The sequence below is a fragment of the Empidonax traillii genome, unplaced genomic scaffold, assembly GCF_003031625.1.
Source record: "Empidonax traillii isolate 1590-97213 ecotype Southwest subspecies unplaced genomic scaffold, ASM303162v1 scaffold344:size748272, whole genome shotgun sequence".
In the NCBI taxonomy this organism is placed as follows: domain Eukaryota; kingdom Metazoa; phylum Chordata; class Aves; order Passeriformes; family Tyrannidae; genus Empidonax; species Empidonax traillii.
The window spans coordinates 468,326-487,108 of NW_020955537.1; the positions used below are offsets into that span (position 1 = coordinate 468,326).

The window sequence follows — 18,783 nt, forward strand, 5'->3', positions numbered from 1 at the left end:
ATTCTCTTAGCCCCTCTGTGGATCTGAGCTGCTTCTCTGAAGAAGCAGCCATGTCCTGCTGCCTAACAGCCTGGACAATAATCACGGTTGTGTAAGTCCTTTATCAACCTGAGTATTGGTATCAGTGAATTACTGGATTTCCTGTCATTTCCACCTCAATAGTTGTACTAGTGAATAACTGGGTTTGCTGTTGTAATGACCTGGGTAATTGCACTCCTGATGCATATGTGTTACTGTACTGTTACTTGACAATAAATTGTTTATTCCTAAAGCTATTGATCTAATGTGTATTATGGTATCCCAAACCTGTAACTAATTGAGGCTGATTTAAATCCTTACATCTGTGCAGTAGAAGATGTTGTATTGTTGCATAAATGAAATAGGTATCAACCTATTGGTCCTTTGGTTTACCCTCTTGATTTAAATTTTACAGGTTTTAATATTAGATAAGATGAAACAACAAGATCAGATGGGCCAGAGATGAACAATGACAATTTTAGGAAGGAATTGTATTATTTTTCTTCTGTTATCACACGTGTGTCAGTGGCTCCTTTTTTAGTGACCTGCAAATGATGCTAAAATCAGTGATAATTTTGCATGTGGTTTATATTTTCAGGTGTATTCATTAGAATGAAGTAATCAATTTAAATGAACTTGACACTTGATGACAAGATGAATTCATCACTGACAGCCTTTTCTTTTCCCTTGCTTAAAATATAAATTTTGATCGATGTGAGAATAGAAGTGCTTTGCAGAGAACTCTTAGCATCACTCAACCAGGTCTTGATAATGTAAGACATCACAGGTGTCTCATTGCTGATAAGGTTGTAAATTTATTATTTGTGGGGTTTTGCTTGTTGGTTTGTTTTTTTTCCCCTGCAGATTTTGCATTGACAATTCTCAACTTTAGTTCGTGCCAGTATGTGTTTCAATCTGGCTGTGGTGTAAGTAATCTTCATATGCAATCTTTAGCATGTATGCTAAATACCTTAGATCCATAGATTTTGTTTCTTTTCCTTCTGCCCACTATTAAGTTAAAAATTATTCTACAACTCCATAGATCGGGGAAATAAGCAGTTATAGGTATATGAATGACTTTTGTTTAAAATAAATAGAATTACTTCTGCTATTTTTAAAATCTGTATTACGAGAGTTCTTTTCTCAAGTTTTTCATACTTGTAATACTCAGAAAATACAAGGACCAGATGCAGTTTATTTATCATTTACAAAGAAGTCATCACAGCACTAGATCTGATAACACTGTATAAATGTGAAACATGAGTGCCTGATGACACAGTATATATGCAAAAACTGCTGCGGGGTTTTATGTAAAAATGGTAAATGCAGCAGGTGAAGACACACTAACTCCAGAGTTTTAACATTAACTGGATACAAAACTGCTGAGTCTAAACTGTTAGTCTGTAGATATCTGATGCATGAATAAAAATTAGGCACATTTATTCTTACCCCTTAAAAGCCTGATTCAGCAGGGAATTACTTTAAGTACTTTAGTAATCCCATTTACTTCAGTGGGACTACACATGAGCTTTAAATTAAACATCTGCAAGATATCTCTGCTCAAATAAAGCAAAGCTCTGAAGAATGTTCTCAAGTGCATTGCAGAATGGAGGCAGGATGCTTAGCTGATGAGCTCCATGAGCTGCACACATTGTACTGGAGGAGTTCACACACAGGACTGCTGTGTGGGAGGCAAAAATAGAGAAGTAAAGGTAGTACAGAAGCCGCAGTGTAGAAATTTCAAAGGCAAATAGGTCTTTCCCGGCTCTATATGAGCAGCCACAACTTTTATGCCTATTTTTATGTCTGGAATCTAAATTAAAGTTTATAAATATAGTTCTGTATAACTTCAACACAGATAATGTTGCCTGACTTCTATATCACTTTCCCCTAATATACTGTAAATCCACATAAGATAGCGTAAATATGGAAATAATAATTCTACAGGATTTTTTCTTTCAAAAAATTTGCTGTAATATTTGGGAAATGTTGTGCTATGAATCTACTCTCCTAGACGCATCCGTAAGTGTCAGTTCTGCCTTGCAATTGAAGCTGGGAACTAGCCAGTAAGACAGTATATTTAATTCCAGAGATGTTGTGCTTACTCAGTGAATACAGTTATTATTTTCTTTGCAAAAGTGCTGATAAAGCTTATAAAAACAAAAATACAGATCCTTTCCTAACTTGAAAACAAAATGAGTATGTTCTGTACCCAGACTTCTATTTTCAGCATTGTTCCAAGCAACTGAATTAGATTTTAAATGAAAATGCAGTTGTTTTTCTTTTTAAGGAAATATAGCATTTATGTTGATCACCTTTGTCTCTGAAGTAATTTTAAGAGTGACAATATTATCCATACACATACAATACAGTATATTGGAATGACTGGGTTTTTTTAATGTATAAAGGTATTAGGATTTTTGTAATGGTGGAAAAAATAAAAAATATTGTTTCTGGATCTTGTCAGCATTTACAATTGTGTTGTTGGTTGGTTTGATTTTTTTTATATATGTCTACAAAACAAAGTGCATCACAATACCTTAATCCATTTAAAAAAAATCCTAATTCCAAATGTGTTTGATTTTATAACACTTGATTTGAAGAAAAGTGGCATATTATAATGATTGCTCTAAATTAGCACTCAGATTATGTAGGTGGAAAATGTATACAAAATCAGATTTATCCCCAGCAAGTTTTTCCTAAATGGTGATAGGAATTCTGCAATTGCTGCAGTTCAAGTCTTGCTTCCTCGGGGAAGGTGAGAAAGGTTTATGGCTTTCCTCTTTGCAGCAAATTCCTAAGTCTGAAGATGGCTTGTGTTGTCTTGCTTGAGCCCTTTCCTTTAGCCCAAGCAGGTTCTGTCATTATTTTCACCTAGATCTTATGATTGTCACAGTTGCTGTTGTCTGGACTTTCTCCAGTTATATTATGTAGTTGCTAATGTTTCTGGTTTTGAAAACAAATCACACTATTTTGTTAATATTGTGTCATATTAAAGTAGCATAATTTTGTATGACTCCTAAATGACATTATTCTTTTACACTCATGCCAGGAATCAGCAGTATGATGATTCTAATCTGCTTCACATAAAATGATGTATAACAGCTCATCTTTAGTGCATGATTTGCTGTTGTCCTAATCCTTTCCCACAGAATATTGTTTACATAGTTGCTTCCAACTTTGTATTAGTGAAGTTGAGTTTCACTCAGCAGGTTTTCACTAGCACACTCTTTTTCCCTCCGTAAGATTATGTTCCCAACTTAATTTTAATTTTAATCCCATATTGCGGGTCCTCCTGTGTTTTTAACAGTTTGCGCATTCGCATATATAATAACTGAACTCTTCCAGGATCAAAGTTATTAATGAACATATTGAATATTAAAGGATTTGGTACAGATTTAGCATTTCATACATCCTTCAGGCGTGGGACTTATTAATTAATAACGTTACTTAGTAACTGTAAACAATGTGTAGTCTCTTACAGCTTTGCCTTGATCACCTTTAATGAACATCAGCAGCTTGGCTGAAATCAAAATACATAGTATCTCTTTTAGTGAAGGCTGAAACAAAAAAGCTTTTAACATTTTGGTTTATCTCACTGGTCCATCTGAAAGCTTTTCCTCCCCACAGAGCCGTGGTACAGCCCTTCCCTTTGCCCTCCTCGTCCTTCTCCTCTAGGGCAGTCTCAGTTTTCTTTTCTAGTCCTAACTAAGATTCATTCTGTGATTTGGCCTTTCTGATTTTGCTCCTACATGCTTACACTCTTCCCTAAAATTCATCCTTTAGTAATTTGACCTACTTTTTACTTGTGTATACTTCCTTCTAGTGTTTCAGTATCATTGAAGAGCTCTCAATTTAGTTGTTTATCTTGTGATACTCATTTTCCCTTCACATCAAGGTAGTTTGTGTTTATGCCCTTCACATTATTTCTTTAAGAAAACAGATTGCTCTGTTTCGAGTTTTTAAGAAAATATAACCTAGTGGAGAGCAAATCTTAAGTCTGTGGTTTTTACAGGGCACTCTTGGCTGACACTGGCTTGAGATATTCTCATGTCCCCAGCCCTCTGTTCTGCCAGCACAACTGTTTCTTCAGTGAGCTGTGATTTGGATCAGGGAACCAATCCAGCTTAAAAATAATCCAGCAAAAAGATTTATTTTTATTTTGCTCTTAAAGCTGAATCCTTTGCTCTGTTTGCAGAGCATATATACAAACAATTGCCCTAATGCAATTGAAAGCAGACAGAGAAGCTGACAGCTTTGCTGTTCACCTTTTTTTTTTTATTTTTTTTTAATTCCATTCTCTTTTTCTAGGAATTACAAATAATATTTTCTCATAATCTTTCACCCGAGTTGCCCTTAGTCTTGCGTTTTAGTCGGTTTACCTCGCATTGATTAAAACTAAAAGATATTCCAGATTTGATGTAGTCACTTATCTGCTTGATTACAAAACTTTTCCCTGTACAACAGCTTTCCAGTACCTGAAGGGAACCTACAAGAAAAACGGAGAGAGACTATTTAAAAGGGCAGGTAGTGACAGGACAATGGGGAATGATTTCAAACTGAAAGAGAGTAGGTTTAGACTAGATATTAGGAAAAAAATTCTTTACTTTGAGGGTGGTGAGGCACCAGAACAGGTTGCCCAAAGAGTTGTGGATGCCCGGTCCCTGGAAATGTTCAAGGCCAGGTTGGATCGGGCTATGAGCAATCTGGTCTAGTAGAAGGTGTCCCTGCACATGGCAGGGTGCTTGGAATGAGATGATCTTTGAGGTTCCTTACTATCCAAACCACTCTATGATTCTATGTTTTTCTACTGTAATGACCCTATAGTACTTCCCCAACAGGTCCTTTTGTTGTTGAAGTCCCCCATCTTCATCCTGTTCTGTACCTTGAAGAACTAGCGGCAGCACCCAAAGCTCTAGAGTCCTGCATTGCCATGTCCTACAGATTTTCCAGGTGCCTGAGGAGGTCCAAGACCTGATTGAAGTTTTTCTAGTTGTTTGGAGGGTTTGTGTTAGCTCTCACATCAGGTAAGAATTGGGGTTGTTTAATATTTGTTAGTATGTGCAAAGCATCTCTCTTCTGCCTGGATGTGTATTTTGTGGCTTGGCTTTGTTTTGAATTGTAGGAATGTCGTACCTTTGAGATCTTAATTCCTCTGGTAATTTTTATGTAAACTAGCTAGTGGGTTAAATATTTTTCATATATGCTGCTTTAATAGCATAGGAAAACAAGTTCAGCAGTCTTACTGCTTGCCATGGTGCTATTTTTCTGAATACCTCTGTTGAGAGCCACTTATATCTTCCCAGAAATCTAGGCCTTTTGCCATGCTTTAGGCCACCTATTCATTGGAAGTCCTCCTTCATTAGTTAGCATTTTCATCACCAGTGATTACAGACCTTCACAGAGAGAATTCCTTTGTCAGGCAGGTAGTCCCAGCTCCATGGTTTCCCTCTCCTGACTCCAGCAAAGAAGACCAGAGGTCTATGGGTCACATCAGGAGACCTTTGCAATGGTGAGTGCACCTCAAGAAGGCACCTGTGCTAACTTCTATAGGGATCACACCTCTCCAGATGCTCCCTGGACCTTGCTGTTCCTTAGGATCTGTCTCCATTTCATCTGGCAGATTTTATCAGACCTAGGGATGAGGCCATGTCTGTCTGCATTCATACCTAATTTTGTCTTAACGTGAGGTCTGTCTTGTGACTTCTTTTTTTTTCTTATAAAAATGGAAATGCTTTTTTTTTTTTTTGTTTAAAATAGCGAATAGATATAAATTTATAATTTTAAAAGACAGGTGGCTGGCCATGGCTGTCACGTTCCTGTTTTACTGTGCTGAAGCAGAACAAACAGCTGTTGCCTTTCACCAATAAATTAGTGGTGGTGCTTCTTATACTGCACATAATTGGTTAACTGTTCTTCTGAGTGAATCCATTTGTGAAATTAATTGAAAATCATTATCATTCTAATTATGACAGTGTTTTGGGGTTTTCTTTCAGGTGATGATGGAGAAAAGGCAAATGCTACCAGAGGTGCAAAAGCTGAGGGTTTTGCTCTTTGATGATGAATATGGATACTTTTATGCACACTTCTGAGATAAGTTTCTATTTACAAAGTCTGCAATAGAGGAATTGAGCTTTAGAGGACACTACCATGGGGCTAAGCAGGCTGCACTGCAAAGACCATTAATAGAAAGCCACTCCCTCAATCTGCTTAAACTTTGGTGAGGATAATGCGGCTTACTCTAACTGATTTTTGATAAAACAGTAAAAGACAAACAGATGCTTGTTATGCCCAAGTTAATAAGTGCACACTATTGATATGTTTCTTATGCTTATCCAGGAACATTGTCCAGGAGAAGAAAATTGTTCTTACCACAGCTAACACACAAGTGGAACACCTAAACATATTTACATGTTTAATTTTACATAAAAAATATAGCAAGCGTTAGTGCATCATAATCAGCCTAACCAATGAATTAAACCTCCCAGCTGGTATGAGATTTCATTTATTCTTGACTTGCTTCTGTTCTGTTGGCTTTTTAAGTGCTCATAACATAATGTCATGATATTTTTATATGATGAAGAAACCCGTTCGCCATGTGGATTACAGTATCAGCCCCTTTTGCATCTTGAAAACTGACTTTCTTAGCAAATGCACTTAATGTAATATCATGTTGCTGCAAAATAGTTTTCTATTTCAGCTTGAAGATTAGATTCTGCTCTTTGGAAGGCACAACCACCAGTGTAGAATTTTGGGTGATTCTCTCTGTATTCTGCAGGTGCAGTACAGTTTTTATGCTCTTATTTTGGTGAAGTCACGTGAAATTGTGTTTGCAGCTCTGCATGTGAATAAGTTATGTATATCTCTGCTTCTGGCAAGTACAAGAAAGACATTGGACAAATTAATATTTGCATTATTTTTTTCTAAAGAGAAACTGTGTGACTGGGAGAGTTTTGAGACTTAGTTTTGTTTAAAAGTAATCTTGTCTTTTTTTAGTAGAAAACATGAAATTCTAGGTATGAAGTCTAACTCAGGTTTCCTAGTGCTCTTTTTTTAAAGTATCATCTTTTAGTAACTGCAGTTGTCATAGTAAATAAATTCCTTTTATGTAGAAGCTTATGATCTTGAACAAAAGATCCTTTATAAAAAATAATCCATTATTTAAGTTTTTGTAACCCAGCTATACCGTGTATTCAGCATGTAACAGTGGAAGTTAAGATTCATACCAAATATAAAAGTATCTCTTGTCTGACAGTGTCTGCTGTATTCATGGAGTGTATCTCTTCCTAATAATATGGTGTATTTGAAAAACAATTACATGATGTTCTATTATGTCTGAATGCATAAAAAATGTAATTGACTTACAGAATAATCATTTGTATTTAGTTAGGCTTGTATTTATCATTAAATTTTTCACTTGTAGGTATGCCTAAAATCAGCAGTGCTGTGAAGCCCGTTTGGAGATCACCTTAGTTTGTGTTTTAGGTTATTAATTTTAAAATTTTTCAGTGGCACTAATCCGCATGATATTTGGCTATGTTAGGTACAAAGTTTTTTCTCAGCTGATTTGAGAATTAAAATTATTTTGAAATTCCTTTGTTTCATAACACTGCAAAAATTTTGTTAATTCACCCACAGTTATCTGTCTGCTATTTTTGCTTATGTGAGGTTCTGCCGTGAAACCAAGAATTTAATAGAGCTGGAAGACTGTGGTTCTGTGATACAATATGCTGAAGTTAGAAGCTGGGGGTTGCAGTTTTGTTTTCATATATAAAGGGATATGGTTTTGGTTTTGCGTGTTTAAAACTGCAGTTTTTGTCTAATAAAACTTTTAATCAGATTTCATCTTAAACAGCTGATTGCATATTTGAAAGATTGAGCCAAATGAAATATTTAGAAAATGTTAGCCTTTTAAAAAAATTTATTACATCAGAATTTTTCTACCCAAAAGTTCAGTATCCAGTTTTAGTGCTGAAGATTTATTTGTATAAGCTTAAAAGAAGAAAAAAGTGATATTTTCTGGGCGATATGGTATCAGCGGTATATTCATAGATTTTTTTAAAAAATATATTATATTGGTAAAATGATAACACTTGAAGTGTGAAAAATGTGCATGTCATTTTAATCTGAATTTTTTTTAGGTTTTTCATTTGTGGGTTTTTTTTTTCTTTTTTTTTTTCTCTTATTTCTCTTACAAATTCTTGTACAGATCTTTCTCTAGGTTGGGTTTAATCAATCACTGGAAGTGCCTGGCTCATTCTGCTGGCTACTGAGTGAGTTTCAGTTTGTAAACTACTTGCCTGATTTTGGAAGAGGTGATCCTATGTGCACGATTGCTTCATGAAGTGCAGTATTTTCCCATCTATTTTCACAGTTAGGAGACACAGATGTTATCCACATTTGGAGGTGTTGTGCAGATCTGTAACTACTGTGTTGCCACCATCCTTAGCTAAGATTTCATTTATGGGGACAAATAAGCTTGTGCCATCATGCTAGTTTGAATTATTTTATGAGGTAGTTTTTATTTATCTTCTATTTTTTTTTAAATGTAACCTAGGAATCTAATCTACCTAGAATACAAATTGTTTAACATGATTATTGAAATAAGACTGTGTGTTTGCATGATCAAATTGTGAAAATGGAAGTCTTCAATATGCAAGTAGGCTTGCTACCAGTAAATTTTGTTTTATTTCATCCTGTCATGCTCCGAGTGAGTGTTGAAAGACAAATGGGCAAGTGTTGCTCAGCCAGAGGGGAGAAGCACGTCATACAGCCCCCAGAATAGCATCGGCAGTAAATATGGTCATGCTGTTCTTCCCCGAGATAGACCCAGATCACATTCGTAGCACCCACCAGGTCTGCTGGTTACCAGACGTTCAGAGCCTTTGATGAAACATTTACAAATGCAGCTGCAGTTCGGAGGGATCTTCTGCCGGCATTGAAGAAGCTGACATCAAGAAAACCAGGGGAAATGGGATCACAAGCCAGGGAGTTCAAACAAAATGCAGTTTAGGGGGAATACAAATTTAATCACGGTATTAAAACACTGCACCAAGAAACGAACTATGTACTTGTAGACTTCCTTTTTGTGTTAACTTGTGTTTTCTAGGGACTTAGAACCATTAAAGCATGAGGCTTTTATAGAGGAGGAAAGGTGAACTGAAAAATAGCTCTTTGTTCAACTGTCTTAGGTCATACAGAATGTCAAAACTGGAGTTAGAATGTATTGTAAAGTGAAGTCAGAGCGAGGGTGAGATTAAAAAGTTTTTTCCAGTTCCAGTTATTTCTCACTGTGTGCAGTATATTGAGATGAAGTAAGATAGCCTTGAAGGTCTGTGGCAGTGGCCTATCTAGCATGTAAGAGGGAAAAATTTAATTATTCAAGGCCAAGAAAAAAACCTGTTAATTTCTTCATCTTGAGAAGATAGATTATCCCCTCTGGGCCAAGAGAATGTTCTCACTTCCTTGTCCCTAAGCTCTCTTCATATTAACTTGTGTTAATATAGCTTCTAAGCTTTTATATATAATGCTTAATTTTGCTCTGAGGACTGTAAAACACCGGTCAAATTCTGCTTTTGTGTTCTGACCACTGGACTTGACAAGACACTACAGAAATTAAGCCAAGGCATTGCGTCCTCCTCCACCCCCACTCCAGTTTGCGCGTCTCTGTAAAATCTGAAAAGCTCGCTTCAGCTTCTGCAGCTTCTCTCCTCTGGCTTTGCCTCCACACCGGTGCATTAGCCAGGGTGTTAGTGGAAAGGGTTTGTTATTTCAGACACATACCATCGCCTGCTGCCCTCACTTCTCCCTTGCACTTGCACAGGGCATGGAGACAACTTCATACTTTCATTTGTATCAATTACACACACGGGATTTAAATTCATCCCTTTCTCTGTATAGTGTTTTTTTTTTTTTTTTCTCAGATAACGCAGTAAATGTCAAATAGCAAGTATTACTGCCTTCAGCTGGCACTTATATACTGCCTCTTTTTTCCTTCAGAAAATCTCATTGACATTTCTTTAAATGTGAAGAGGGAAGTATGTTTTCAGAGCAGTAGCTCTGGAATTTGTTCTCTATTTGTGAGTGACGTTATGCAGTTGAGAAAAAATCATGCCAGCATGTTTCAGTCAGTGCCAAAAGTACATAGACAGCAATTCGGTGCCCAGATCTATTGCTGCCCAAAACTGTATCTTGTCCTATTTATACTTTCACAAATGAAGGTCTTGCTTACGGGAGGAGTTAGGTGAATGTTGCGTTTGCATGATATTTGATAATGAATTTGTGCAGCTGTTACATTCTGCTGTTCTTTTATTTCAAGCATTGAAAATTTAAGGTTTTAAGTGGCATAGATAGTTTATAACAATCAAGTCAAAGAATCCCAGTTCCTTAAATTATCATTGCTTGTGTTGGAGTTAACTTCATTTGAAATACCTGGGTGCCAAAAAATACCTTTGTCTATAAAACAAGGGAGTTTGACCATTCTTGGTATTCAGGACACCTAAACCATAAATAGTGATTTACTCTTAAACACCTAAACCATGGTTAAGAAAGAAGAGTACAGACAAAAATAATAATTTAAAGTGGAGTCTCTTTGTATCAGAACTCAAATTAGGGAGTTACGAATTGTTGTCAACTTCTTTTGGGCTTTTTCAGCAACACATGCCAAGAGGCTGGAAAACTCAAAGAACAATTATCAATCAAATACAGAGTAGCTATGTTGTTAATTTGAAGAAAAGCAGGAGAAGTTGTTTAAATCGATCTGAAGACCTAATAAAATAGTATCCCGATGTCTGTATGGAGAGGATGGAAGTTGTGTAACAGGAATGCTGAGTCTCCCCTTGTCAAGTGTTGAAATGAGAGCTGGTACAGGAAGTCATGCATATGGAGGGTCCTCCTCTGGGAAATATCAGGAATTAAAATTCCAGTTGGCTTATACAGATGTTGTGAGAAGTGGAACTTAATGAAAATTTCTCCAGTTTTTCAAAATTCAGTAAATTGATATATCATAACGGACCACTATAAATTCCTTTTTGTTTCTGCTGTACTATAATTTGAAAAGACAATAATACTCATGCATAAATGATGTAATTTAAATTGGGGGGAAAAATGTTAGCAAGAGAAAATATTCTACCCACACTTAAGGCCCCCACCCCTCCCCGAGAATATGTGAGCTGGGTTACCCAGACAGTCCCCATGATTTTTCTGTGGTGGTGGGGAGACCGCGGATGGCCCAGGACAGAACAACCTTCATCCCTGCTGCTGTGCTGGCACAAGGTGCTCTGGGACAGCAGGTGACCTAAGCTTTTCAAAGCACTTTTATTTTATTGACTATCTCATGAAGTGAGATTTCAGGGAAGCTAATTGAAATATTTTGCCTGGTCCTGTTTGGTTATTTAGTCCAGCTTGCAGAAAGGTAATGGGCAAATCGCAAGAATTAATGCTGAAGAAATAAAAATTTCCTTATTTAAATGAGAACTATATTTCTATGTTGTCTTAATGATTAATGCTGTTAAAAGAAATGCCTCTTTCTTAGTGGCAGCTATTTTTTTACTTGTCGGTGAAAATGTTTGGGAGTGCATGATTATGCTTTAAAGTATATTAAAGCTATTTTTGTGAGGAGTTGGCTGGAAAAGGATTAAATGTTTAGTTTAAACTTATTTGCAAATTAAATTAAAGTTTTTGCAACCTTTTCAAAGATTTTTAGAAATTTTTGAAAATAATTAAACTTTGGGTTTGTTTCAGGGATGGAAAGAATCTGATTTCTATAATTTTTTCAGGAAAGATCTTTTAAAATTGTTTTCCAGTCTGAGAAAATACTGTGTGAGACTTTGGAGGACATTTACAAAATTGTACTTAACCCCTTAGATTTCCTTAAGTCTTTCTGTGTTTGGTTGTCATCCTAGTTACTGGATATTTATATTTTGCAGTGTGATGTAGAATTTGAACCTGCTTGAGACTTGAGAGAGGACCCATTGAAGTTATTACAAATCACCCCTCTAACTTTGGTGGACTTTGTTTCAGCATCTGTCTAATCTATTTTACTAGCTCAAAGTTGTACACTTTGATTTTGGCCACAGGCAATGGAAGGTACTCTTTTTAACATTCATTTTTTTTTATGTTGTGGTAATATGTGAATTCAAAGGGGCAGCCAAAACCCAGTGTGCCAGACAGTGCTGTGCAAACAAAATGTCATCACTGTTAGATTAAAACCAGTATAAAAAAATCAACACCTGGATGCTATGCACAGAGGTACAGAGCACAGGAGAGCCTTTTAATAGAATTGTCACTCATGTGGGTTACTCATCTAAGTTAATGCGTGGGAAGATGAAGCATGTGAAGTGATGATACAGAACTGTTCCTAAAAGCTCAGCAATGGTCTGAGTTCGTGACCCAGCATATTACACCTGTGCACAGTGACAGCAGACATAGATGAGTTTATAAAAACATGATTTAGATATTTTGAATTAGGCTGATATGTTAGATTTTATAATGAAGATGTTGTTTCTATAAAAGCTTGAGGGGTGATAGACTGGATAAAGCTTTAATGTTAATATATAGATTTTAAGGTTGACAGCTAAGATATTGCACTTCTCTCACCTTATGTAAATACATTAAGTATATTTCTGTGTTTTCAAAGCCTGATATTTCAGGAAAATTCATTCCAATCATCAAAACTATGGAAGTTTATATAGCATTAGAACAATGAATATTTTTGTTACAATCTCTAAACTATTTTGAAATAGACTTACTATAAAACTTCTAAGAATTTGATATAGAAAAATTAATTATTAAGCAATGTTTACAGATGAAACTCCTTCATGGAACAGGCTGGAATATAGTATTTAGAGAAAACATGGCAGAATTTTTTGGTGAAATCTCAATATAAAACCTAGTATTATACATTAAGTAACTTTGAAAATGACCAAATAAATTCTATTATAAGTTCATTTTGTTGGATGTAAAATGATAGCTCATTAATTATATTTCTCAAGAATATGCATCAGTTATCTTAAATTGCCATCCCTCCATGGTTTTATATGCAGTTAAATTAGGGCACAGACGGTCTCAGCTGGGACTATCAAGATGTATCTTTGCTCTCAGTTTCTAAATAGTTGCATATCTAATTCATCAGTCACATTAAAGACAGTTCTTGTGTCAATATTAAGTCTCAGCTGTGTATCTAAATTCAATGCTAAGTTCTTTTGACTCGTATCATCAACAGTAATGCAGCATCTGCCACTGGAATTTGGTCAATAACTATTGATGACAGAAGGTCCAGAACAGAACTGGTCTTACTTTCCCAGCCAGTATTAACTCCTGCATCACTGTCAATTAGGCCAGTTCTGCACTCAGAGCTGAACCAATGCGTCTGTTATTGATGCATAAACAGAATCCAGTTAATTTTTAGCTATAATGGCTCTGGCTGCATAGAAAAAAGCAAAAAGATTTTTTTGCCCCTGCAATCTAATCAAACTTGGTTTTCAAAATGCACAATGAAAGCTGTTTAGAAATAAATAGTAATTTTTTACTTGCATCAATCACTTTAATCTGGCCTAAATGTTTCTTGTCAATATCATGGAGTGCAAGGTGAAGTAAAGAAGAAAACTGCTTATCAGAATACTGATTTTCAGATGTTTGACCCAATTTATACAACCATTTACATGTTGGTTTTTGTACTGTTTAGTTATTAGTATTAGCTGTAAGTGTTATTTTCTTTCCATGACGTAAAAATATATACATTAAAAAAACACTTGTAGGGGATGGTGTGTATACATATTTTTGTAATTGTGTACTTTTTGTAATTGTGTAATTTCTCTACATGGCCAAGAGAGGCCATGTAGAGAAATAGGGCAAGAACATCAGTGCAGTTGGAAAAATGATTTATCAGGCAGGGCTAGGGGGCTGCTTGCAGATGCAAGATGCCAGTCAGGTTTGCAGCTGTGTGCTTCTTTTTTATTCCTGACACATATGCATCAAAGGTGCCTTTCTGGGGACTTTCATTTCAGTTGTGTAGAGCTTTGTGTAAATGCACGTGGAACAAGGTTGCCCACCGTGCAGTGAGCTTTTTCATAATTTTGGGCCTTTTATTTGCTTTTCTTCAGGTATGAGAAGGTAGAGGGGCTTGGGAACAAACATAGGTGGATGGCTGGATGCTCGTCCTGAACGAAAAGGAATCAGCCCCTTCTTCACAATCTCTGGAATGAGAAGGTTCTTTGCATCGTATTTTTGGAATAGGGAGGCCTCGTGTGGTCAGGCTTGAGAACAGCTGCCTGACGGGCTGGGGAGAGCCCGGCCGCAGGCGCTCCCTCCTCAGCTGAGCTGTTGGCAGCAAGTCAGGACTATTAACATGGTCAGTGTCCTTTCTGTATTTCGTAGCAATACAGATGACTAGATTGCAGGAAGAAGAAACACCTAAATATGATTGCAGCTGCTTTGTTACTGAACAGGCCTGAAGTAGGAAATATTGTTTGCATTGGTCCTTTTTTCTTTATTGTACTATAATATAGATACCTTTCATTGCCTTTCTAGGCATCTAAACCAGGTAACAAAACATAACTCAGACTCAGAAGTCCATGTGTGATATTAAATTACTTAGCTGAACAAGAGAATTGGAGTAGTGGTCTATGTGGTAACTGACAAAATGACAACATTTTGATTTAAAGGCAAAATTAAGGAAAAAATAGCAAAATAAAAACCTGACACAGTGTCTAGTGCATGTAAATAATAATAATAATACTAAAAAAATCCCAGTTCCTTGCCTGGAGTTATTTTAAGATCTAGCTGTGAGGAACTGCTTTATAGCAGCCTAGGCAGGGACCCATGAGAATATCCATATATCAGTGAGTCACAGATAAAAGCCCTAGTGTACTAGGGCATATTCCAGCACTCTTACCTTAGACATGTATCTTAAAGGGAAGTAAATCCACCTGTAATGCATTTATCTCATTCCATTAACTGCTTTCTTATTATCCATTCTAAGCACATTCTCCAACTTTTTGAAGAATTCCAATTAAATTAAATGCCAAAAAATGTAGGATTTACCATCAGTAACACATTGACTGCTGTCAGCTGGGATTTATGAGAAGCCTCTTGTCATGCCTGACCTTCTGAAGAGATTATTTTGGTTTGTGACTCTAGCATGGAGTAGTCTCTGGGGAAGGCATCGGCCTGCCCCTGTGTCCACTTACATGAACAGTGCAGGGCTGGAAGCTGGCTTTTTGTTTCTTTTCTCTTTTGTTTATAAGATTTGTCCATTACCTTGTCTCTTTCAGTGACTTAAATCCATTTCCTTGCTTAACGTTAGAAAAAATTTCCCTTAAACCTAAATGTACTTGTTACTGGGATGTCTCTCCCAACATATTAGGTTAAGGTCTTCGGGATACTACTGGTGGGGTTCATCTGTTACACAGAAATTGCACGTGGGAGTGAGTTATCAGACTTGCCTGAAGTACTTGCCTTTACTGGGGACTGAGCACTCAGAATGAAGAGAGCAATATTCTGGAGTCTGTAATCCCACCGTGGTTTTTTAATTTGCTAAAATCTCCCTGATGATGCTGATAGTGTCTAATGTATATACTATCAGCAACTGCATCTTCTAAACCATCTCCAGTGTAAGATACAAAGGAAGCATTTTTTGATGATGGAAGCTATTATCAAATGCTTTTAAGAAAGGACCTTCACACAGGGGAAATTGAAAAAAAGCCCTCCCAAATTGTTCAATTTTATAATTTTGTCTAAAAAAACAATTAAGAAACATTCTCTCTTGATATTGAAAGAACACACCAGAAGCAAAAGAAGTTATTCTCAATCTTTGTTCCTTCTTGCTATGACGTATTTCTCAGTAGAGGATCTATCCCAGGGGTCCAATTCAGGATGTCTTCTGGTAGTATTTTTTTTTCTTCCCCAAGCACATGATGCCAATGTCCCTAAAATTCATAGTGGAAGCATTTGCTCAAGGAAATAAACAAATAAATATAAAAGGGAACACAGTGCCATGTGACCTTTTCCACTTGCGCATCCATCTTCCTGCGCTTCCCTAGGGGATGCTGTAGACGGCTTTGCGGGCGGTTTCCCCTTAGGAAGGATCGTTCTCGGGGCGGTTTCCCTTCAGGAAGGGTCGCCCTCCGAGCACTGCGGCGCGGGGAAGAGGGGGTGTCCTCCGCATCCCCCTGGGCATTCCCTTGTGTTGGTTTCCAGGAGCGGAGCGGATCGGGGCGGGGCGGGCCCGGCCGCCGCTCCTGCCCGCGCAGCCTCCGCCCTGCCCGGCGCCGCGGGCCGAGCCGAGCCGGGCCCAGCCGAGCCCGTGATGGCGCCGCTGGTGCTGTACCACTGGACGCAGTCCTTCTCCTCGCAGAAGGTGAGGGGCGCGGCGGGGCGCGGGGCGGCGGCCTGTGGGCCGCGGGTCTCCCCTTCCGCCGTGCCGAGAGCCCCTGCCCGCCCGCGGGGGAGCGGGGTGCGGGCATGGAGGGGGGAGGCGCCCGTGGCTGCGGCCGGGGCGGGCCGGGTCCGGCCGTGCGGGGAGTGCTGCCCCCGGGGTGAGCCGTGGTGCCCTTGCAGGTGCGGCTGGCAATAGCCGAGAAGGCGCTGAAGTGCGAGGAGCACGATGTAAACCTGCCGCTCAGCGAGCACAACGAGCCGTGGTTCATGCGCCTGAGTTCTTCCGGAGAAGTACCTGTCCTGATCCATGGGGAAAACATCATTTGTGAGGCGACGCAGATTATTGATTACCTGGAAGCAACGTTTGTAGATGGTAATCCCGCAGGCATTTCGGTGTGATATCCCTCCCCTCGCCCCATAGCGTGCCAGCAGTGCTGGGGGCAGCTCTGTGTCGCTGCGGGGACGTTCACTCAGGACGGAAAATGCTTAGAGTCTCAAAGTAAATGGGCCCTCCTAATAGTTGGCAGTGTGGGCTGAAAACACGTTCCTTTAAAATGAAATGAAGGCCTTCCAGCAGTTTCTCAACCCTTTCAAGTAAAACCTACCACTGTCCTCCTTAACCCTTTAGGAAGGATGGAAAGGCAGGAATGGCAGCAGCATTGTGCTGTGTTAACCTTGAGGCGACACTGCCATGAAAAATAAAGTGTTGAACAAAGGTGCATGACTGTGGTTGTTGGGCAGGTCCAGACTCTCTGTGAGATAAGAAATACGCCTAACTCCAGAATAATCTTGGATGGAAAAACGAAAGTAGAATAAGCAAATTATTTTTGGAGCCAAAGTGGAGTGAAAAGGTAAAAGAGTAGGAAGAGAAACCTCAGAAGTGATCACATGCAGGCTTTTGAAGTTCTTTGTGTCTGTATTGCCAAAAAAAAAAAAAAAAAACTAGTTCAATTTTTGAAGGAAATGCAGAGATGTATTTTTTATAGGCATGAAGATGCAACATTTTGTGTTTCGGGGACTTAGTGCTGTGATTTCTAAGGCCTGAAGAAAACTTGATTGTTAAGAAAACATGATTTGTATTTAATGCTGGCTTTAATCAAAAAAAGGAGGAGTCAGGGCCCAGGTAGATCAAAGACAGGGTAAAACTCAGTGGTGTGCAGAATATTTCTAACTATGCTTTGAGTAGGATTCCTATACTGTAATTTTTGCAAGCATTACAACAATAGTAACGTTTCAGCCTTAACAATTTCCTGGAACCTCAGCTGTGCCCTACTGTGAGAGCACTATAGGGTTGTGTGTCATGGTTGCCCATTCCTAGAAGAACGTAACAGATGCTGAATCTGTTTTTCTGTTTTGAACACCTCTTAAATATGTGTTTATGTTAGTTGCTCCATAGGAATTGGAATTATTAAAACATTTTAGAATGAAGTATGTGTATAAACATTTCTCTGAGCTGCAACAACAGTATTGAGTTACAGTGGGGAGCAAGTGAAGCTTTCCCAACTCTGGCTGTGTCATCTGTTCCAGTTGGACATCACTGAAGGAACTTTGGTCAGTTACATGGCTCTTCTTCTTTTAACTTTATTTTTAACTTTGTATTGCAGAGGAAGTACCAAGATTAATGCCAGAAGAGGGGAGCATGTATTATCCAAGGGTGCAACACTATAGAGAGCTTTTAGACTCCTTGCCTATGGATGCCTACACACACGGCTGCATCCTGCACCCCGAGTTAACAGTGGACTCCATGATTCCAGCCTATGCTACCAGCAGAATTCGTAGTATGTACTGGTATAGCTCTGACTGTCTATCTGTAGGCTTTTGCATTACATTCATCTTCTTAAATGCACCTTAAGCAGAAGATATCGAGCACAGTTTATGAATTTTAGTTGCAGTCCTTGATGATTTGTTCATGTGCTTTTTATTGATGGTGTAGTCTCTTATGATTTGGAAATGAGAAAGAGGAAGTATCGTTTTTGAGGTGTCTGTGGCGTTAATTTTTGCACTATGGTAAACTTTTAATTAATACTTTTATGTTTCCTTCTAAGTATTACAAAAGAACTAAATAGTTCTAGGACAAGGATCAAATCCCGACAACGTAGCTGGATGATGATTTTCTATTTGCGTTATATTCTGAGATCTTTGATTTTTTTGTCAATGTCAGTGGTTTATATTGTGTCGACTTTTTTGTATGATATTTTAAAATGCTCCATAGAAAACAGTCAAATACTGCAGAGACTTTGAAATGTAATACTGCTATACTGTTACTAAATTCATGGTATCATAAAAGGTGATACTGTGTTAGTTTGAGAAATTCTATTTCCAACAAATTGTGTTATCCTCCCCCTTAAAATTTTTGGGAAGTCATTTCTCTTATTAGAGAACTTAGCC

General features: G+C 38.0%; 1 protein-coding gene across 2 annotated transcripts in view; it reads left to right on the forward strand.

Annotated features, from left to right (window-relative positions):
* Positions 1-18,783, forward strand: part of GDAP1 (ganglioside induced differentiation associated protein 1) — a 32,170-nt gene that overhangs the window by 2,840 nt on the left and 10,547 nt on the right. The window contains exons 1-3 of one of the 2 annotated variants that reach the window (XM_027892281.1): positions 16,147-16,375; positions 16,576-16,768; positions 18,000-18,173. In XM_027892281.1, coding sequence (XP_027748082.1) covers positions 16,325-16,375; positions 16,576-16,768; positions 18,000-18,173 — 418 coding nt within the window. In that variant the 5' untranslated portion in view covers positions 16,147-16,324. Of the gene's footprint in view, positions 1-16,146; positions 16,376-16,575; positions 16,769-17,999; positions 18,174-18,783 lie in introns of those variants that run through there. The other variant, XM_027892282.1, reaches the window with a different exon arrangement.